Source organism: Schistocerca piceifrons, chromosome 11 (assembly GCF_021461385.2).
Source record: "Schistocerca piceifrons isolate TAMUIC-IGC-003096 chromosome 11, iqSchPice1.1, whole genome shotgun sequence".
Lineage (NCBI taxonomy): Eukaryota > Metazoa > Arthropoda > Insecta > Orthoptera > Acrididae > Schistocerca > Schistocerca piceifrons.
The window spans coordinates 102,536,370-102,559,074 of NC_060148.1; the positions used below are offsets into that span (position 1 = coordinate 102,536,370).

A 22,705-nucleotide genomic window follows, 5' to 3' on the forward strand; every position below is an offset into this window, starting at 1 on the left:
TTTTCGAGACAAAGTTTCGTTGTGGAAACTGTGAACTGTGGATTTAATGTCAAAGAATATTTTTAAAAATTTACTTTATTTACTAGCGATTCATCAACAACATTAACACATTTAGTCACGCTATGTGAGCGTGGAAGTAGTTGCCAGGAAGTAACTTATGAAATCAAAATCAATTTACCTTCAACAAATGGGAATTTTATTCCTAACAGATTTTTTTTTAAAAAAACAGATTTAAAATTATAAGCAGAAAGCACCCTCTAAACCTCAAGTTACAAGAGGCAGAAAGAAACAAATTTTTGAGTGTATGAGCTTTTGGGCTGAGAACCTTACCGCTCCCTTTAGACGCGGCCGTAGTTACGACCGCTCACAACAGCCTCTAAAAGACTACACTGGTGCAAATCTGCAACACACCAGATTACCATAAAGTAAAAGTTTTAACAATTCACACAAGCACACAAACTATGCACCCCATAGGAGGGATGGAAATGGTACAAAAGACTAAAATTAAAAGATAAACGTTCTACTGAAGGTGCAACTTGATTTTAACTTCTAAGAATGTCTTATGGTGGAAGAGTGGCAATTTTATTTACTAAAATGACCATTTAAATAAAAGCCCATGAAATGCAATCTAACATAAAATTATGCAAGGTTGGCCAAACATGCTGTACAGTACACATATACCGCCTCTCCAGATGATAGGAAAGATAAAAACATATTTAAGAAATTAGGCCGTTACACTTCAAGCAATAAATTCGTTGATACACCGAATCCGAGAAACATGACAGAGGCAGCTCCAAACGACAGACAGACACTAACTGCCTAACAAATGCGGACGAGAGACAGAGGAGCAAGCCGTGGACGAGAGACTGACCCAGACTGACCCACTGGCGAGCTCACAGCGCCCCTTAAATGCACGTGAACAGGCAACCTTTCCCCTTTCCCACCAGAGGGATTTTCGATACAAAAAAGAAGAAAATGGAGCCATAATCGAGGTCTGATCGAGAACCTACGAGTTTGAAGTACACCTGCTGCGTAGAGCGTAGCCTCTAGAAGTTATCTCAAATCAAAAATGGATAACATCAGTAGATACTACACTAAATTTATGGGAGCTTGTACCTAACTACAATGAAACAACGTTAAATTTAACGATATGATGCTAAATAGATCTCTGTGTTGGATTTTTTTTTACTCTTTATGGCTTTACAAAAAGTAGTTATTGCTTTTCGGGAGTCAAAGTTAGAAGCTAATAGGTTGAACCGTTTTTATTTTATGCTGCATGCAGTTTTGAAAAATCGTTTCTCGAGGAAAACCATGACTAAAGTTTAGGGCGAACTTTTATATTTATTATTAGCTGAAATTGCGTAAAAACTATATGTCATTATACACTTTTGATGTCGCTGAACACAAATCTGAAGTCAGATTTTCAAAATTCAAAATGGATAATCCATTATGGCCAGATTTGGTTAGATTTTCAAAATTCAAAATGGATAATGCATTATGGCCAATTTTAATCAAAATTTGATAAAAATAGTGTTTTCGTTACTTATGTTCAGTCTGCAATTCCAAGACCGTATATCAACATTCCTGACGCAAATATCTTTCAAAAATGCAACAAAAAATCGATTTTTCGACCATTTTGAATGAGAACCTGGCCTTAAGACTGAGTGATTTAACGGACGACGTGCAGTAGGGTTTGTAAGCCTTCGTCACACCAGGAACGAATGCATGCAGTCCTGTGGACACGGATACGTCTTCACGGAAGACTGAAGTATAGCCAGGACCTCCTCGAGAAACAGCCACCTGCTCTTTCTGATAGAACTGTTGATATTTTTAAAGGTATCGACTATCCGATATATCGATATTTAAATGGCACCAACATATAGATATTCGATAAACAGACTGATTAAATATCAACCTATTGGCTCATAAAAGTGTCTGCTTCACATTGTAAATATACTTCCGGTTTTAGAGCTCCATATTTAAGTATCCATTTACACACACCAAAAAAAAGTTTTGCATCACCCCGGTTCCCAGAACTCCTGAAGACAGTCACTGATTATGGATATTGTACCACAGACACAGTCCCTTTGACTGTTCAGAGATGTCACAAAACCTGCGCAAAAATGTAAACAATCATGCACGAGCAGCGCCTATTAGACAGATGGGGTCCGACAGCTGATCAGTTCTCGTCATTCCACCAGGAAGGAGGTACATGGTTCATGTTGTCTGTACTTCAACCATGCCTAGATACCACGGTTTGATCGCATCCACATTGTCTCTTTGTGCCAGGAAGGGCTCTCAACAAGGGAAGTGTCCAGGAGTCTCTGAGTGAACCAAAGAGATGTTGTTCGGACATGGAGGAGATACTCAACTTGAATAATTATCCGTTAGAATGTTGGTAGGTACGGTCGAGGCTGTCACGTGTGAAATGCAGTGAAGTGTACTGTTGTGGAGGAAATATGGGGCTCGCAAGGACTGTAGCACACAGTACTGTAAGCTGCGATGACTGCTGTCTGCGCCGCTCGCTGCTGACGAATAAGATAACTCTCGTTCTGTCTGGATTGACATTCCCCAATCAAACTATCCCTACGCCTTGATGAACTCAGAGATTTCTATTCACCCTTGTCTAACTATTGGCGTGGTACACTGGTCAGATAACCAGTCCACTGCGATGCCACTCAAAATTCGCTCGCAGGCGTTTAACTATAACTCTGTCCATTCACACTGCACAATAAGTGTGTCGGCCAATACAGTGAACAACGCTTAAGTGCAAGGACTCAATATAGAGTCACACTTCGATTCGCTCTCGACAGAGGTGCTCTCCCAGTGAAGTACTGAGGAGAGACTTGTTCCTCGCTCTTTGAGTACATGTACGAGCGCGCACGCTCTCGTTACGTGTTCTCGCTCCAAGAGCGACAATGGAACGACCCCTCTCCACGCCAGACGTGATGGGGTATATCTTTCATACTCTTCCATTACTCCTTCAGCTCAAGGCGTCAGAAATATCGTCTGCCAATCAGCATTGCTCTTCTAAAACGGGACAATGACGTTTTGTTTAAGGTGACCAATCCGGAAATCTGTAGTATCGGTGTTTGGCGCTTGCTGTCTCCCTGTGAAAATCTCTGAAACTGCGTGCTATGTGTAAAGAATGCATAGGCTAACCGCTCCCACACAATGTAGCGGAATTTGCTTTTAAGCCGAACACGGGGTCGTCCTTTCACTCGGGCTAATGCTGTCTGCTCTACAGGCGGTCACTGGCCGATGTAGATGGGTTGGGACCGTCCTCCTGGCGTGCGGGTTTGCCTCTCTCGAACTAAAAGCTCCTCTGGCGTCGTGTCTTGAATGTAAGTGTGTTCGCCAGCCTCGAGTATTTCAACCATGGTGCGCACTTGCGACTTATTAGTTATTTGCATATAATTTAAATGAATTCATACAAGATTGACTTTATCTTATCGAGTGTGGGTTCGAATGAAGCGTCTTGATGTGCAGAATGTGATTGTGAGGGCGGAATATGTAAGCAATGAAGGTCAGGAGACCACGACGTCTTACACTCTGTTTCTTAATTTCACTCGTGTTAGGCGAATGCCTTGAGATTTAGACTTTCCTGTTCCTGTCTTTGTCATTCGCCACTGATTGCTGAGAAGTATCAGGATGTTCACTCATTGCTATGTTAACTATTAGAGTGTGAATTTCAACATCCTTTGTTATTTCCTTAACTTACATGTGCCAATATATGACGGCCAAAATGCAATAAGTGTGTCTAAGTTATGAAAGGAGCAGAAAAAAAGAAACAGGAAGAGACTGCTACATCTGATACTCAGTAAAGACCTCGACAAAGAATAATCCTACAAGTTGAAGTTTTGATTTAGTCACAAAACCTGTATTGTGTAATTACATCGCTACCTCTGTTTGCAGGGCACCTACTACATGCATCGGTACTGGACACGACCGATCACCCTAAAAAAGTTCGTCGCCTTACCTTATGGGAAGTATAAATTGTACATGAAGGGTCTGAAGGATGGAAAAAGACAAGTTTGTGTGCAGCTGGTTATCGATATCTACGAAGTCGGATTTTTCAAAGGTAAGGATTTGATCTTTGAGTAACACATGATCACGAGTAACCGTTTCAGTAGAGTTATGAAATTCCACAACCGAGGGCTTCGCGGTCATTGAAGAGGTGGACATAGCAGGTAAAAGTCCTGTCAGTAGAAAAAGTTTCAGTCGTAATCATTTAGCCGAGAAGCAAAAAAGAGGTGGCTGTACACAGTGCCCTCCCGTCACTGCCACCGGCTAAAGCCAAGCCTGCCTCGGCGTTGTCTCCTGGGAAGAGAGAGTTTCCTCCTTGAAGTTCGATGTAATACACAGCAGTCAGCTGCATTTATGTGAGTGGTATACCTGATGATGTAAACAAATTTATGTTCGTACATTCCAAGCACATACAACATGACAACAATGGCAATGGGAAACAAGTACAATTCTTCTGGATTGTTACAGAAAAAAGCGTAAAGAGCACGTGCAAATACACTAATTTGTTCTGAAGCAATATTGCAATTTTATGTTGGTTAAACCACAGTTTCCAATGAAACTGTGAGCCGGACCGAGGCTCGAACTCGGGACCTTTGCCTCTGGTGGGCAAGTGCTCTACCAACTGAGCTACCCAAGCACAACTCATGCACCGTACTCACAGCTTCAATTGTGCCAACATCTCGTCTCCTACCATCCAAATTTCACACACCTTCTCCTGCGAGCCGGCTGCTGTGGCCGAGCGGTTCTAGGCCCTTCAGTCCGGAACCACGTGACTGCTATGGTCGCAGGTTCGAATCCTACCTCGGGCAAGGACGTGTATGTTGTCCTTAGGTTAGTTAGGTTTACGTAGTTCTAAGTCTGTGGGACTGATGACCTCCCATAGTGCATAGAGCCATTTCAACCATTTTTCTCCTATGAACCTTGCAAAACTAATACTCCCTAAGAAATTATATTGCGGAGACATGGCATAGGCATAGCCTGGGGGATGTTTCCAGAAAGAAATTTTCACGCTGCAGAGGTGTCTGCTCTGGTTAGAAACTTCCTGGCAGGTTATAACTGTGTATCAGGTCGAGACTCGAACTCTGGACTTTGTCCTTTCATGGGCAAGTGTTCTACTGGCTAAGCTACCCAAGCACAGTTCACACCCCGTCGTCACAGCTTCAGTTTGGCCAGTATCTCGTCTCCTACCTTCGAAAGTTCTATTGGAAACCATACAGGAATAGCACTCCTGGAAGGAAGGTTAGCTGGCAGAGCACTTGCCCACTAAAGGCAAAGATCCCGAGTCTCGGTCTGGCATACAGTTTTAGTCTGCCAGGAATATTCAGAGGAGCGCATATTCCCCTGTAGAGTCAATACTTCATTCTGGAACTATCCACCTGTCTGTGACTAAGCCATGTCTCCGCAATATCCTTTCTTTCAGGAGTGCTAGCTCTGCAAGGTTCGCAGGAGAGCTCCGGTGAAGTTTGGAACCTAGGAGACGAGTTACTGGCAGAATTGAAACTGTAAAGGCTGGTCGTAAATCGTGCTTGCTAGCTCGGTTGGTAGAGCAATTGCCCGCAATAGGCAAAGGTCCCGAGCTCTAATCTCAGTCTGGCAACAAAGTTTTAATCTGCCAGAAAGTTTCATATCAAGTGCAGAGCACTTGTCCGCATAAGGCAAAGGTCCTTTGTTCGAATCTCCGTCTGGTACACAGTTTTAAGCTGTCAGGAAATTTCATATCAGCGCACACTCCGCTGCAGAGTGAAAATTTCGTTCATAGTTTCCGATGTTTCCCATGAACCACGGACTTGCCGTCGGTTTGGGTGGCTTGCCTGCCTTAACCGTACATAGCTGTACTGTGTGTACAACAACAATGGAGTGATGCCTGTCGAGAAGCCAGACAAACATACGGCTCCTGAAGAGCGGCGGCACCCTTTTCAGTCGTTGCAGGGGCATCAGTCTGAATGATTGACTCATCTGGCTAACCAAGACGGCATTGCTGTCCTGGTACTGCGAGCAGCCTAAAGCGAGGGGAAACTGCAGCTGTAATTTTCCCGAGGGCATGTAGCTCTACTATATGGTTAAATTATGATAGGTTCTTGTTGGGTAACATATTCTGGAGATGAAAGAATTTCCTATTCGGATCTCCATGCTGGAACTACTCAGAAGGATGTCATCACCAAGGAAAACAAATCTGTCGTTCTACGGATAGTATCTTGGAATGTTAAATGCCTTAATCGGGCAGGTAGGTTAGAGGTTTTAAAAACGGAAATGGATAGCTTGATGTTCAATATATTGAGACTTAGCGAAGCTCGGTGTCAAGAGATACAGGACTTCTGTCAGATGAATGCAGGGTTATAAATACAAAGTCACAAAGGGATAATGCTAGAGTGGGTGTAATAATGAATAAGCAAATAGGAATGCAGGTAATCTACGTGAAACAGCATAGTGAACGCATTAACGTAGCCAAGATAGGCACTAAGTTCACACCTACAATGGTTGTACAAGTTTATATGCTACCTAGCTCTGGAGATAATGGAGAGACTGAAGAAATGTATGATGAGATAAAAGAAATTATTCAGATAGTTAAAGGAAACGATAATTTAATTGTCATGGGAGACTGCAGTTTGGTGGTAGGAAAAGGAAGAAAAGCAAAAATTTAATTTCGACTTACGGAAAGAAATGAAAGAGCAAGCCGTCTAGTGGAATTTTGCACATAGGATGATTTAATCATTCGTGACAATGGAAATTTGTAGTAAGGTCTTATGGGACCAAACTGCTGAGGTCATCGGTCCCTAGTCTTACACACTACTTAATCTAACTTAAACTAACTTACGCTAAGGACAACACACACCCATGCCCGAGGGAGGACTCGAATCTCCGACGGGGGGAGCCGCGCGGACCGTGACAAGGCGCCCTAGACCGCTCGGCTACCCAACGCGGCCATCGCTAACACCTTGCTTGAGAATCATCATAGTAGCGCGTATACATGGAAGACTCCTGGAGGCACTGGAAGGTTTCAGATTGATTACATAATGGCAAGAAAGGGATTTCGGAACCAGATTTTAAACTGTAAAACATTTACAGGGTTAGATTGGACTCTGTCCACAAATTATTGGTAGTGAACTGTACATTAAACCTGAAGAAACTGCAAAAAAGGTAGGAAATTAAGGAGACGGAACATGGATAAGTTGAAAAAACTAGAGGTTGCTGATAGTTTTAGACGAAGCATTACGCAGCGGTTGAGTAGGGCAGGGAAAAGGAATACAGTAGAAGACAAATAGATAGCTATAAGAGATGAAATAGAGAAGGCAACAGAGTGTCAAATAGGTCGAAAGACAATGCATAGTAGAGACATTGAATTCAATTGATGAAAGAAGAAAATATAAAAATGCAGCAAATAAAGCTAGCGAAGGGGAATACAAACGTCTCTCAAAATGAGTTGGACAGGAAGTGTTAAATGGCTGAGCAAGAATGGGTAGAGGACAAATGTAGGAATGTTTCACTAGGGCAAAATGGATTCTGCCTACAGGAAATTTAAAAAGACTTTTTGAGTAGAGGGAAGCAACTGTATGAAAATCAAGAGCTCAGATGTAAAACCAGTCTTAAGCAAGGAAGGGAAAGCTGAAAGGCAAAAGGAGTATATAGAGTGTCTGTATAAGGGAGATGAACGGAAATATTATAGCCAAGAAATTCACACCCAGGATATAGCAAGGAAAATCGTCGTGTCAGTGTTTTGGGACAGGAAAAGAGTTTCTCCCGTTGATTTTTTGGAAATAGGTGGGACCATAAATGCTGCAAGATACTGTGGGGTCATGAAGAAACTTCGCAAAGCCATACAACACATACGTGCTGACAACGAGACTCTGTCTGCTTCATGAGAGCGCGCGTCCGCACACCGCTCATGCAACGCAAGAGTGGTTGACTTCGTTTGGTTGGGATGTTTTAAGTCAACTCTCTCACAGCCTCGATCTCACACCTAGTGACTATCATCTGTTCACTAAACTGATGGTCCAAATGGCTCTAAGCAGTATGGGACTTAACATCTGAGATCATCAGTCCCCTAGACTTAGAACTACTTAAACTTAACTAACCTCAGGACATCACACATCCATGCCCGAGGTAGGATTCGAACCTTCGACCGTAGCAGCAGCGCGGTTCCAGACTGAAGTGCCTAGAACCGCTCGGTCACAGCGGCCGGTCAATAAATTGAAGAAAAACCTTATTGGAAAACACTTTTCCGACGACGACGAGGTGAAAATCGAAGTGAAGAACTGACTGAAAAAGGCGGTGGGAGACGTCTATGACACACGAATCAAAAAACTCGTCCTACTGATGACAAAATGTACAGAGATACATGGTGATTGCTTGGAAAAATAATGCAGCACCTGTACTACAATGCATCTAAATTTTATTATGATAAATTAAATTTTTTGCGCCTCAAAAAATTTTTGTAACCTTACTTTGCGGATTAGCCTCGTAAGTGTATACAGATGCTTCACTAACGTAGTACTGCCCAAAAACTTTTTTCAGGAGGAAATAAAATGATAGATACTACGGAATCATTTCATGACACGCTGTAACATGCCCTTATTAGAGATGGGGCCCCTCCACGCCCGCACCAACGTGGTGACCAAACCAAAAGTTCTACTGTCACCTCCGTAAACATGTTAGTTGTCTAGTATGTGGATCACAGGATGCTGGGCTGTGACGTTGTCCGTGCGTCTGGGTAAGGCTACGCATTAACACGGTCCATCAGGTGATAGATAGTGGACGAAACGCGAGTGAGGGTAGCGATTTGAAGAGCAGAGGAAAAAAAGTGCCATGGCTCGTGCCGTGGGAAAAAAACCTCTGCGACAGTGGGATGGGTAGTAAGAGCAGTAGTGGCTTACTAGCTGCGATAGTTCATGCAAGGTTGGATTTGTTAGTATAGGTATCATGCATCATTACCATGACAAGCGATGGCGATGTGTCCCAGTTGTTGCTGCTGCTGCATTCCTGGAACAATCAAGATCGTTATACAGTAGTGGGAGATCGGCCATAGATCATCTCACTGTGTGGGGGATGTGTGGAGCTTGTTTGCATGCAGTGTACGGTACGGCTTCCCTGTGTGGTGCCAGTTATTCGGCAGTGTTCTCCAATCCAGCTGGATATCCAGTAATGGGTCTGATAAACAGGGGCTCGCCTGTGCCGTTATGTTTGCGTATGCTTGGCCATAGATGTTATGTCCTTACAAGTATGTCTTTTGGTCTTTTATGTTTCCATCTATGGTTGTGGTCGTAGTTCCCCAGATTCAGAATAAACGGGTTCTGCGAATGTCTGGAGTTTCTGTATAGTCTTGTGGTGAGTTTGTGGATTACCTCCGTGAGAGTCTCAAGTCGGTATTCCCGGTGAAGGTCCGCGATGCGTGTGTATCGTGGAGCATTGCTTATGATTTTGAGTACTTTGTTTTGTATGAGCTGCAGACGGCGCAGACGTGTAGGCGCAGCGTATCCCCAGACAGGAGCTGCGTACGTCATCAGGGGTCGGATAAGTGTCATGTACATGGACCTCGACACCCTTCTGTTCAGTGTGCTACGCCTGTTGAGCATAGGATAGAGCTGTTTGAGCCTCGCGCTAGCTCGGTTGGTCATGTGTTGTATGTGGTCCCCCCAGAGTAACTTCCGGTCCAGCCAGACACCGAGGTATTTGACTTTCTCGCGGAAACGTATTGGGCGTGCATGTAGAGTTATTGGTCTGCAGTAGCGGTGTTTGCGCAGTTGCTTCGGTCTTCTAGTGAACAGAACGGCTTCGCACTTGTCGACGTTTACTCTAACACGCCATTTCTCCAACCAAGGCTCGGCCACTCTGAGTGCAGTCTGTAGGCGTGACGTAATGTTTGATGGTTTCCAATCTTGCGCAAGGATGGCTGTGTCATCCGCGTAGATTGCCATCATTGTGTTGTGTGTGGTTGGAAGATCGTTTATGTAGAGGTTAAACAGCAGGGGCCCTAGGATGCTTCCCTGGGGTACTCCCGCGTGTATACCGTGTTGTGTTGATTGTTTTCCCTGCACGTCAGTGTTGAAACTCCTGTCTGTGAGGTATGAGTGTATTAGACGCAGCAGCCCGTCAGGGAATCCCGCGTCGCTGAGTTTGCGGATGAGGCCGTTGTGCCATAGACGGTCGAAAGCCTTTTCGATGTCCAGGAACACTGCCCCTGTAGCTTTGTTTATGTTGAAGCCATGTGTTATATGTTCAACGACCCGTAGGAGTTGTTGTGTTGTGGAGTGGTGATTCCTGAAGCCGAATTGCTCCGGTCTCAGGATGTTATTTGTTATGCAGTGCCTAGTGATGCGTTTGAGAATCACCTTCTCAACAATCTTACTGAGCGAACTCAGAAGGCTGATGGGTCGGTAATTTTGTGGGAGGCTGTGGTCTTTCCCCGGCTTCCTGAACATCAGGACCTTGGTCGTCTTCCAAAAGGCGGGGAAGTGTTGGTGTTTTAGTATGGCATTCGTTATGTGTGTTAGGTACTCAGTTGCTTTATCCGTGAACTCCTGGAGGACACGGTTTTGAATGCCATCATGACCAGGGGCTTTCCTAGCAGCGGAATGCATTATAGCCCAGGAGACTTCGGCTGTGCTAGCATGTCGAATGTCGTCGCGCGGTGGTTGGGCTAGAATGCGTGTAACCTCTTGGTCAGTAGCAAGTGTGAACACTGGATCTGATGGTACCAGGTTCGGTGTGAATGACGCTGCGAGTGTTCGAGCCATTAGTTCTGCTTTCTCTTCCGCTGAGTATGCAGGTCCGTCAGGCCCTTGAAGCGTTGGGGTGTATATTTTCTCCCTGGTGAAATGTCGGGCTAGCTGCCATACGCCAGGTCGTGCGGTGTCCAGCCCTTCGAGTTTTTGATTCCACTGTTGTGTTCTATGTGTTTGTATTTTATCGTGTATGATGCCCTGTAGTCTGTTAATGTGCCGTTTGAAGTACGGACGCCTGGTGCGCTGCCATTGTCTCCTGAGGCGATTCCTCATTGAGATTAGGCCCAGGATTTCCTGGGGCAGGGCCGCACTGCGTTGTTGTGAGGTGCGATCAGGTATGGTGCCTGCCATTGCGTCCCGGACGGCGTTAGTGAGGGTTTCCACTGCCTCGTCAATTTGTCCTGTTTCGTTTATTTCGTGTATAGGTGGGATGTGGCTATCAAGCGTTTGCTTGAACAATGTCCAATTCGCACGCCCGTAGTCCAACATCTTGCGTTGTTCTGTGTGCTGCAGTGTTTCCTCGATGTATAGTATTACAGGTTGGTGGTTTGAGGGCAGATCGTTTTCAACGGCAACGTTGAGTGTAGCTGTAATGCCCTTGATGAGGGCCATGTCTATCACGTCTGGCCTGTGTCCCCTCTGATAGGGAATGTGCGTCGGTTCAGCCGGCGCTAGTGTAATGTAGTTTCTACCTAGCGAATGTTCGTACAGTTTTTTGCCGTTGGGATTTCGTATGCGTGAGTTCCATTCTGGGTGTTTTGCGTTCAGATCTCCAGCGACTATTACTCGCGGTGAAATGTTGAGTAATGTGCTGATATCGCGTGTTGAGATGCCTACAGGGCTGTTGTATACCGATATCAGCGTGGTGTAGGCTCCGTTGAACTTGACTCTGACGGCCGTAGCCTCGATTTTTTCCAGTTCAGGGAGCTCTATGTTTGTGTGCTCAATGTCTTTGTGTATGACGATTGCAGTTCCACCTGCCACGGCGTCGCCCGGTCGGTCGGTACGATAGACACAATAGCCAGGAAAGTTTAATTGTTTGTGCGGTTTAAGTTTAGTCTCGCTCAGTAGCGCGACAAGGATTCCCTTGCGCTCCATGAACGCGGCAAATTCTGCCCTTTTGTTGTGGATCGAGTCTGCATTCCAGAACAGGATCCGTGATAGTGTATGCGGGTCTGCGTTATGGGCCGGGTGTGGTGTATTATTCATGTAAGAGTGTGAAAGAGTGTTGTGATGGCAGTGTGTATGACAGCCCAGTATTGCCCGGGTTCGGCGCTCATGAGCTGGGTGATGAGTGTAGTGACGGCCGTCAGCACCTTGGTAAGGATTTGAACGGTCGTGTGTCGGGGGAATAGTGTTTCCAGTATTCCCCCAGGTGGTGTGCTGGTGTTGGGTGTGGCAACCTGAGGTGCTGTTGTGGAGTTAGCGGCCGCTTGTGCGGGTATTGGTGTGTTGTTAGGAGCGGCATTTGTGCATTGTGGCAGAGGTTGTGGCGCCTGTGTTACTTCTGTGGTGAGGGGGATGGTAGTGTGAGTTACAGTCTCGGTGTCTTGTTGACTGTTTTCCTGTGTGTTGCTGTTCCGTTGTTGCTGTGTGGCCTGTTGTGGTGGTTTCGTGTTCCCCGCCCTGTGTTTGCGTGTGCGTCTATTCCTCCTCTGGGCTTGGGGTTCGGGGGGTTCTTGTGTGGGTGTGTTTTCTTGTATACGATGCGTTTCTTCGCAGCGCGTGATTTCCGGGAGTGGGGTCGTGTTGTTTGGGGGCATAGGTGTTGGTACCGATGCTTGCTGGGTTTCAGGTGTTGCCTGTGGTTGTTGTGTGGCTGTTGCAGCGGTTGTTTCACGTGTGTGTGTAGGGCGCTGAAGTTCCGCAGCCTGTGCCGTCCCGCCAGGGCGTGCGACCGTGGCAAACGTTACGCCGTTCCTTACTGGGTTCGGCGCTGGCCTTGGACGTGGTATGTCGTACAGTACCCTACTTATGTCTCGCTTTCGCTTCAGCGCCTGTTTGTATGAGTTGCACTGCCTGAAGTTTGCCGCATGGGGCCCACCGCAGTTGGCACAGCGTCGCTGGTATGGTTGTATTTGTGTACATGTGTTGGATCTGTGATTGCCAGCGCATCCGCGGCAGCGAGTTGCCAGGCCGCAGCGGAGGGCCGAGTGGCCGAACCGCTGGCAGTTGTTGCATTGTTGGGGGACGTTGGGTGGTTCATAGTGTTCTACACGTACGTCCATCCGCAGAAAGCTCTTTATCTGCAGGATGGCGCGGGAATCAGCCGTGTCGGCTAACTCAACCATGTAGTGTGGTAGCGGTGCGTGTGTACGGAACCCTGTCATCCGGGAGGCACTTTTGCAGTCGAACCCCAGATAACAAAGGGCCGCATGTACTGTCTCGTTGGGGGTGCTAGGGTCCACTCCCTTGATCACGTACTGCTGGGTTCTCTCGTCCAGCGTTCTGTACGTGTAATGTTCAATCTTCCGATCTTTGAGGAAGGTCAGAAGATCTTTATATTCTTTGTCTGTGGCAACGTACAGTGAGGCCCTATCCCCCGAGTACTTTGCATGTAATGTGCTGTTTATGTGCCTCTCCACGAATGCAGTGTTAAGGGCACTAAGGTTCCCGTAGTTTTGTATAACAACCGGGGGGAAACCAGTCTTGTGTTGTGTGGGCACTGCTGTGGCTTTGTGTGCTTTGTTGTTGTTTGCCACAGCTGTGTTTGCGTTTTGTTTTGTGTTAATGTTGCTAGCCTGAGATGAGCTAGTGGGTGTAGGCAACAGCGCCTTTCGGTTGCCTAGCGAGTTTGGTTGCTCGCTTGTTTGTGCTGGTGTTTTTTTGGGTCTGCGTTTTGGGCCCTCCACCTGCCAGGGCTCAGTGTAGTGGTTTTCTGTATCCTCATCCGCCGCCGCTGCCTCGGTTTCTTGTGGCTGCGGCGCCGGTGGGAGAATGGTGCATGACTGTCCAGTGACAGGGGAATGTAAGGTAATGTTTAGTGTAGCTGTCTTGGTGGGAGAGACGTCCGCCCCGAAAAGTTCGGTGATTAGCCGACGCGACTCGAGCTGCTTTTGCGCTTTCGCGCCAAGCTGTCGAGCGTCGCCAGCCGCTCCCTTGTCTTCGGTAGCGGGCGGGGCGCGGGTTTCGGCGGGTGCAGCCGATCCTCGCGCCTCTTGTGTTGCAGTCTTGCTGCGGGTGACAGCAGGGGAAGTGCTAGTAGCGTCCGCCATTTCGCACTTAGGATTGTTTATTGGGTGGGAAGGGGGAAACGACAATTTTACTTTTCTCGAAAGGCGAGAGAAGTGTAACTTGTTCCCTATGGAAGTGGGTGGTCCCTACTTACGCTAACATGCGCTGTTCGTGCAAGCGCGGCACCTAAAGGAGGTGCGGAAGAAGAATGGCCTGCAGCACGCGGGCTTGGTCCCGTGAAGGAGCCCTGGTACTGCCTCAGAGTCCCTAGAAGAACGTGAGAATCACGTTGGGGGCGTTGGGTAACCAGAGGCTACCGGGAGCTGCGAGCCGAAGCTCTTTCGCGGCAGTCCGCGACTGGTTGCGCGGCTTTGCGTCGAAGGGGAGTAGGCTCAACCCTTCGGCACTCGGCCGGTTGCCGCTGGGCGGCTGCGCCGGGAGCGCCTGATGCGCACTCCCCGGGCGCTGCCGGGCGACTGGCTGCGGAACGCTGGTAGCGGCCGGCTGGCGCGCGGCCGGCTGGGAGGGGGTAGCGGGCGAGCTATGGGTGTAACATGCCCATGTACAGCAAGGTAGTACAATTTGTTTGATCTTACGGCAAGTCGCGTAAGGGATTCATTTGCTTCCAGGGTCTGTAGTAGGAAGACTGAAATTCTTGTGTGATGTGGCCTTTCCACACAGCGTATGGATTTCAACAACGATCGCCCATTAGCGAGCGACGGAGGTGGTTTGTTGCAGAGGTGGCAGACTCCTTCGGCAGTCAGAGAGTACGGGGAAGGCCGTGATTGTATATGTGATGACGTTACACAATACCAAAGAAATAATTTATCGATGTTTCTGAGGACAGTTTCCAGTGAAAGACCTGTCAGATAATTATTAAAAGTTCTTTGTGCCAAAGTGGCTTCAGGTCACAGTTATGCTGGTGGTAAAAGGAGGATTCTACATTGACGAGGGTTCCTCACAGATTCCGATTTTGTACACACTTGCAGCAGGTGGAGTTCAGTGCACGCACATAAATTTTCTAAGACAGTACGACAAAGAACTCTGAAATATCACCTTTCAAAATTAGCAGATCTCCAAGTGCAGTTGAAAACAATTTTCATTATTTCGACGAATTCGTCGGTTTCTCATCACGTTAGTACGTTCGATGGTTCGAATATCGCTAGTAAGATAAATACAGGGTGACACAGAATAACGGGAAAGTTTGAAATGAGGAGTGGCAGCCATGCGAACGTGGCAGCACTGCGGGTTCGTGACAGACAGCAAGTAAACAGTTCGTCATTTCACTAATCGTGCGTCAGTGGAACGGACAACAGCGTGCGGCAGCCATAAAAATGATTTATAAAAACAGTGATAGTTTGGTAGCGGCGCAGAGGGAGTTTTGACATTTTTGTAATTTAGGATGTCATGATGTCGTTCCGTCGAAAGGCGCGATAAAATGTTGGATTAATAACTTTGAAGACACTGGATCTGCCCGCAAAAAGAAACCAACAGGACGACCAAGAAGTGTGCGTTCTCCAGCGAACACTGATGTTGAACGCGAGTCTGTCTTACGGAGCCCACGGCGTCAATTCGTAAGCAAGAAGCAGCGATTGGAGTGTCCCGGGAGAGTGTTCGCAGAATCATTCATCTTGATTTAAAATTTCATCCGTGCAAACTACAGATGGTGCAACAATTTAAGGACCCCGGTTTCGGATTACGATTAGGATTCTGTCAACAAATGATAACAAAAATAAACGATGACGATGAATTTGTAAAAAAAGTTGTGGACGTCAGATGAGGCACAAGTAATGTGAACAAACGGAGCTACCGCTACTGGGAAAACACAAATCCTAATGACGTTCATGAGCGCCCTTCACACGCTACTAAAGTGACAGTATGGCGTGCTGTTTCATCACGTGGGATTATCGGACCGTATTGTCTCGCAAATGAACAACGAAACACAATAACTGTCAACGCCGATCGGTTCGTGGAGATGTTACGAACTTTCGTTACACCTGCATTGCACAACTTTGCAAACGTTCAAGAAGCCTGGTTTCAACGTGACGGAGCGACATCACACACTACACGGCAATCAGTGGCATACGTGCGAGAATTGTTTGGCTACCGTGTGATCTCACGATACGTTAAAATACCCGGGCCTCCTAGATCGCCAGATCTATCCGTTTGTGATTTTTTTTCTGGAGCTACCTCAAGAGCAAAGTCTACGCGACTCGACCAAGAACCCTGGACGAGTTAAAACAGAGAATTCGGGATGCAATCCACAGAATGCCAGCTGAGATGTTGCAGCGGTCAATGAGGAATCTCAACAGCAGGTTTCACGAATGTATTCTTACAGGAGGACGCCATCTAAAGGACGTAATTGTTGAAAAATGATAAATGCCATCAATGTTTCCTAAATGGCAAAGTTGGAAGGTTTCAGTTACGATGAATGCAATTTATTTCCTTCATCACTTCCAGTTTTATTGGATTGTGGAAATGTTCCCGTTTTTCTGCGTCACCCTGTATCTTTTAATTTTTAAAAAAACTTCTATATTTATTAACAAAGTGTAATCTTAATTGACAGATATGGAACTATAGTGTTTAATAAGAATAACATCTTGGTTATTCGTTGCTACTGACAGTAAATATAATATGGCATACGAAGCCGATACATCAGATAGATAATGAGAAAGTATCATTTTCACAGACTCACTAGTGTTATTGAAATACGTAATTTTTTCATTGAATAATATACGTTTTGGCATATTCCTAAGGAGTTTAAATTCATTTTTAGACATCTAGTAACCGTCAATAAAAGGATGTTACGTTTATTTCTTACTTAACGTTCGCATTTGTTGATAAATATTACATTTAAAAAAGTATGCTACTAGCTAGATTCCACTGTAGTGTTCATGATTGAAAATCCGACTATGCTACAAGCTGAGTTAGTCAAATGCTGTTTGGGTAACAACACTCGGAAGTCTTCTCACCATCAAATCCAATTTGTCTTGTTCGTTGGAGAAATGCGCGGTGGCACCTCAGAACATTTACGTCCAGACACTGAACTTGAAGCCCTGTGAGTACGAAAGGAGTCGGAGAGGGCAGAGCGCTCTGTAGTGTCGCGTTGTGAGCGTCTGCATGCAGAGTGAGTGAGTGTTGCAGGCAGCTCGAGGGCTTCAGTGGGCAGAGAGGTGGGCACATGTCGTGCAAACTGCTTATGTCTCTGCGTCAGAATTGGTAACGTGAACATCCAAACGAATAAACCACATTGCCCTTAATTGTATTTTTTTCCCGTGTGGCTACACAGAGTATTCAGTGTACAAAACTCAAGCAGAGTCGGGGGAGCAGCTTTGACGCCTCATAAGGCGTGCACTGAGAAGAGTGGCTGTCATTTTGCACTGTCAATATTAGCCTGGACTGCTAAAGTAAATAAGACAAAAGTAAGTATTCATTGCTGAGCGTTAGTTCTAGATCGCACAGTGCTAATTTTGGCACTCTCTACCATCTGATGTTTTTGAGCATAAAGGCCTTCAAAAACATCTACAACCTGTATGAGTGGTGTCTTTACTTCCCGACATGTCCGAAAGAACAGGCACCACTTACACAGATACACAGCGATAAGCCGAAACATTACGACGACTGTCCACCGCGTCGCTGGACGCCGCCTGGTGTCGCTGCGGGCACGTGACGCAGTGACGAAAGTGCGTAAGTGCAGCAGCCACGGACGGCGGAGATACGGGCCGCACATGGGGAAATCCACCGAGATAAGCGACTTCGACAAATGGCAGATTATTATTACGCAGAACCTGTGAACGAGTGTCTCTAAAACGGCGGAGACGGTCGAATGTTCACGTGCTACTGTCGTGAGCATCTGCGGGAAGGGGTTCGACTGTGAAATTACTATTAGGCGCTGAATGGCTAGACGTCCACTATTCTTCACAGGACGTTGGGGTCGGAGGCTTCGCTGCTATGTGAAGCAGCACGGATGGTCATCTGTGGCACCTCTGCCGAAAGAGCACAGTGCTGGTGCAGCACAAGTGTTCCAGAGCACACCTCTCATCGTGCATTGCCCAACACGGAGCTCCGCAGCACACCACCCCCACGTGTTGAGGCAACGACATCGTTAGCTACGATTGCAGTGGGCACAGGACTGTCGGGGTACGACCGTCGATCAATCGAAAAGTGTCGGCTCTTCGGGTGAACCACACTTTTGCTACACTAGGTCGATGGTCGTCATCGAGGTGAACTGCGGTTTCAAACGTGCAGCGACCCACTGACACTGGCTGGTGGGAGCAGTGTTATGGTGTGGGAGACATTCTCCTGTACTTGCGTGGCACCTGTGGTAGTAATCGGAGACACATTGGCAGTTGCATACTGCCTGCATCCCTTCGTGGTTCAAATGGCTCTGAGCACTATGGGACTTCTGAGGTCATCAGTCCCCTAGAACTTAGAACTACTTAAACCTAACTAACCTAAGGACATCACACACATCCCTGCCCGAGGCAGGATTCGAACCGACCGTAGCAGCAGCTCGCTTCCGGACTGAAGGGCCTATAACTGCTCGGCCACCACGGCTAGCTGTGCGGCGAAAAGTAATATGGATGGAGCAGGGGTAGCACACTTGTGTAGTCTGCGCAATTGTGTCTAACTGCTATGTCAAGGTAGCGTAGTTTATGCATCTTCCTGCTAAACGGAAGACCCGGTTTAGAACCCCAGCGTTGATAGAAATTTTCATTTGTCACCTATGAATTTTTTCGTTGCTCGAATGCGGCAGAGGTCAGGATTTCTTCTTCCTCAACATTTCCTCTGTAACGAGTACCTGTATATAATATGTGTATTGAGTGCCACTGTTTGTATGGGTGCTCAGAAAGTAACTGTGTGGTTACTATGTACACTATGTTGGTAATGACATCCACGAGTGACTATACAAGGCTCAACCCGCCTAATTTTATTGGGAATCCCTTTCTGTCCATCTGATTATGGTATGCTTCTCGTGTATGAAGTTGTTTCAATATTTAAATCTCGAATGAAGCATTGCCGTTTGCGGTACACTACATGCTATTCCCCAAAGAAAAATGTCTGTTGGCGTAAACTCCGAGGAGCGAGGCTGCCATAGGTTCTTTGAGATGAAAATTTCGCCAAAAAACTCTTCCATAAGACGCATAGTGTGTTGTAAGCCGTGTTAGCAGTAGCGTCATCTTCTTGAAACACTGAGTAGTTGGTTTCGTCTTCCCTCAGATGGGCGATACAATCCTGGATCATTAAACAAAAACGTTTACTGTTCACGGTTTCGTGAAACAATAAACATCAGACGATAAGCCGTATAGTATCGCTAACCAGGTCCTATTATAAAACTGCATCTTCCACAAGAGTAGCGAAACCTTACTTAGCTTCCGAGAGCTAGTGTTCAGTACGACAACAGCACTCTATTATCTGATGGCAACTGACAGTAGAAAGAATTCTAAGTGTCGTAGGTTTTAGTATTCGGCACCTGTAGCAGGTGCCTACGAATATCTGCCCCTAAATTTCAACATAAGTTTTTGCTGGACTCCTTTGGATCCAGTGAGTACTTCTCTCTGCTTCATTTTTTTTCCCCAACCCGTCACAAACCTCTATCTTTTTAAATGTTATTCTTTTTGCTCCTTCTCACAATGGAATTTACAGAGTGCAGATTTCTCCCAGCTGGCCATGCAGTGACCACGCAAGGCGTACCACATCCGTCCCACGCTGCAGCTGCTTCCCAGTGTGTACCTGGCTGCATTCTGCCCCTTTTAGCGAAAAAAAGTTTTCCGAACCACTTGCTATTCTCGCCGTGCAGTTCTCGACTTCCCACAGCCAGCCAGCAGACCCAGCTTACACAGAAACGTTACACATATCAGTCACAGCATAGACTTGCAATAATGAAGAACTTATTAGAATCACAATCGCTGGCATTTGTTTCACTTACATGTGTACTTAAATTTATCGCTCGAAATTTTTAGTCTAATTTGATGAATGAGTTATTAATTAGATTACAGGGCAGTTATGGGAGACACTGTTCCATAACACTGCCCCTAAATGTATTCGCAATATACATGCCATTTGGGTATACTGAGCGCATCCAAAATAGGGCAGCACACGCAAGTCTGGGCTTTTTGAATTTCTCTCTGTCATAAGTAGGCTTCTTAAATTTCCCATCATTTTAAAATTTGGAGAAGCGAGGTAGTTCCATCATCTCTGATATTTCAGTAGTTGCCCTGTCTTGGATTTTTTAATTTCCTGCCTTGCCATCTTCGATTCCACTATCTTGGAATGCTATGTCATATACAAATAAGGGCAGCAAACACTGTGACAGGTTTTGTCCCAGAGTGCTCGTTGCATCTCTGCTCAAGAATCTATCTTATTCTGAATGCAAGACTTTACTTTATTCGCAGTTAGTGTAAAGTGTACCTTATTTATCTTTACATCATTAAATAGTTAATATCTTTAGTAATTAGCCTTGGCATAATTTCATTTTTTAAATTGTATCTAGGGAAAATTTTCCTAACGTTCTTCAAAATATTATTTGTTAAATAAGTCACAACCTTTTGCCTTCCTAAGCCACTGACAGATGACAACTATGCCTCACAAACACAGATAAAATTATTTGTGACTTATGGCTAAATATCATTATAAATGAAACATAAACTTATTTCTGTGTGTGTTGCTGCAGTCAGAACAGATGAAAATAGAACAGAATTTACAATTTTAGCCTATTATATAAATGAAACTTAATTTAAGAGAGGGGTAAAAGGAAATTAAGTTTGATCGTTTAAAACTAAGGTATCATCTTGTCTCACATATTTTTCTAAATCTCACAGACTTTTTAAATGATATCTTCCAATATTTAGGGCTACTTTGGATGAGTCTGAAAATCTTATATGAATGAAATTCAAGATATGCCTTGTGACAGCTGGACTCAAAAGAAATAACACTAAGGCAGATTTCACTGTAATCTCCTATCAACTTCAAAGGCATTGAAAGTGAATAACTAGTTCCGACTGGCAAAACAGGCAAAGGAACACGCCAGAGTGCTATAGAAAGCTGTTTTGATTGTTCACATAGGCACTGTGCTGAGTGTGTTTTATTGATATAATTTTGTTTTCATTTTATTTGTTGCCATGCAGATTCCTAGGACTGATAAAAATTACGCAATAAGAACATCGTTAATTGAAATTTGTCTAAAAATTAAGTTTTTAAACAATCAGTAGAAAGTTTTCTTTTTTGCTTCATGATTTAGATATGTGTCTATTGTGTACAAGCGACTGCCATTGCTGAAGAAACTTAGAACTATACTATTCTGTTGCACTTATCTCATTTACTTTTGTACATTTATATTTATTAAAAACAGACTCTGTTGACTTTATATATTTACACTACTTTTCTTTCTGCAGCTCTGGGATTCAAGCCACCTTTAGGAGGTATGTATCGTCCACATAATCAAACTTTTTGTTATTGTTGCGGATATGTTCTCAGTTGTGCAACAGTGTCTTTACAGCATTATTTATCATGTGAGATGTTATATCAAAATTCAGTTTCAATTAGCATGCCATGTAATCAACTGGCATCAATTGGTTCAAATGGCTCTGAGCACTATGGGACTTAACATCTGAGGTCATGAGTCCCCTAGGACTTAGAACTACTTAAACCTAACTAACCTAAGGATATCACACACATCCATGCTCGAGGCAGGATTCGAATCTGCGGCCGTAGCAGTCGCGCGGTTCCGGACTGAAGCGCCTAGAACCGCTCAGCCACCGCGGCCTGCTCAACTGACTTCAAAAGTTTTTATGTATGTCTACTGAATCATTACTTCAGAATGTCTTGGCCCATCGTTTTGTCCTTCTACCTGAGGTCTCATTCCAGAACAGTACTCATCCAGTACGCTGGACATGATGATTGTACAAGAATTATGCTGTAATAAATAATACAAAAGAACTGTTAACATCATGACAATTGCTATTCTTATAAAATTCTCGTTACAAAATGGACAGAATTACCACAGACTCTGAAAAGAAGTAAGAGGCTGGCAATTATTAAATTAAATCTTTAATGCTTGGTCTAGTGTTTTATTAGAAAATAGTCACAGATGCTACTGTTGGGGTGAATGTTAGTTTGACACTCTTTGAAAGGAGATGAAAAGAGACATTTCTCCCTTCTGTGGAAGAGTTGTTGGATTCCTTGATAGAGTAATCCCCCACCCCACTGTGTTCCAGCATTGCCAGCTATTGAACCCAGCAAGGTGGCGCAGTGGTTAGCACACTGGACTCGCATTCGGGAGGACGACGGTTCAATCCCGCGCCCGGCCCTCCTCATTTAGGTTTGCCGTGATTTCCCTAAATCACTCCAGGTAAATCCCTGGATGGCTTCTTTGAAGGGGTACAGCCGACATCCTTCCCTAATCCGATGAGACCGATGACCTCACTGTCTGGTCTCTTCCACCAAACAATCCAACTCAGCTATTGATATTACTTTCTACATAAGACGCAGTTGGGAATTCGCAGGCAACATTTTACGTAAGGCTTCTCTGTGACAGTTGCTAGTCTCTATTGAAACTCCAAGTTTCCAGTGCACAGTCACAATATGTTTTACATTATTTCCACTCTGTGTGGGCCGCCCACTTAGTGGTGCCATGTCCCGAATTATGCAGCCCCTCCCACTGGAGTTTCGAGTCCTCCCTCAGCCATGGGTATGTGTGTTGTTATTAACATAGTTTAAGTAGTGTGTAAGTCTAGGGACCTCACCAGTTTGGTCCCATAGGAATTCACACACACACACACACACAC

The 22,705-nt window shown here is 45.3% G+C and overlaps 1 protein-coding gene across 1 annotated transcript in view; it reads left to right on the plus strand.

The window, feature by feature from the left end:
• Positions 1–22,705, plus strand: part of LOC124720429 — a 130,384-nt gene that overhangs the window by 79,859 nt on the left and 27,820 nt on the right. The window contains exons 4-5 of the mRNA XM_047245778.1: positions 3,916–4,081; positions 21,314–21,340. Coding sequence (XP_047101734.1) covers positions 3,916–4,081; positions 21,314–21,340 — 193 coding nt within the window. The remainder of the gene's footprint in view (positions 1–3,915; positions 4,082–21,313; positions 21,341–22,705) is intronic.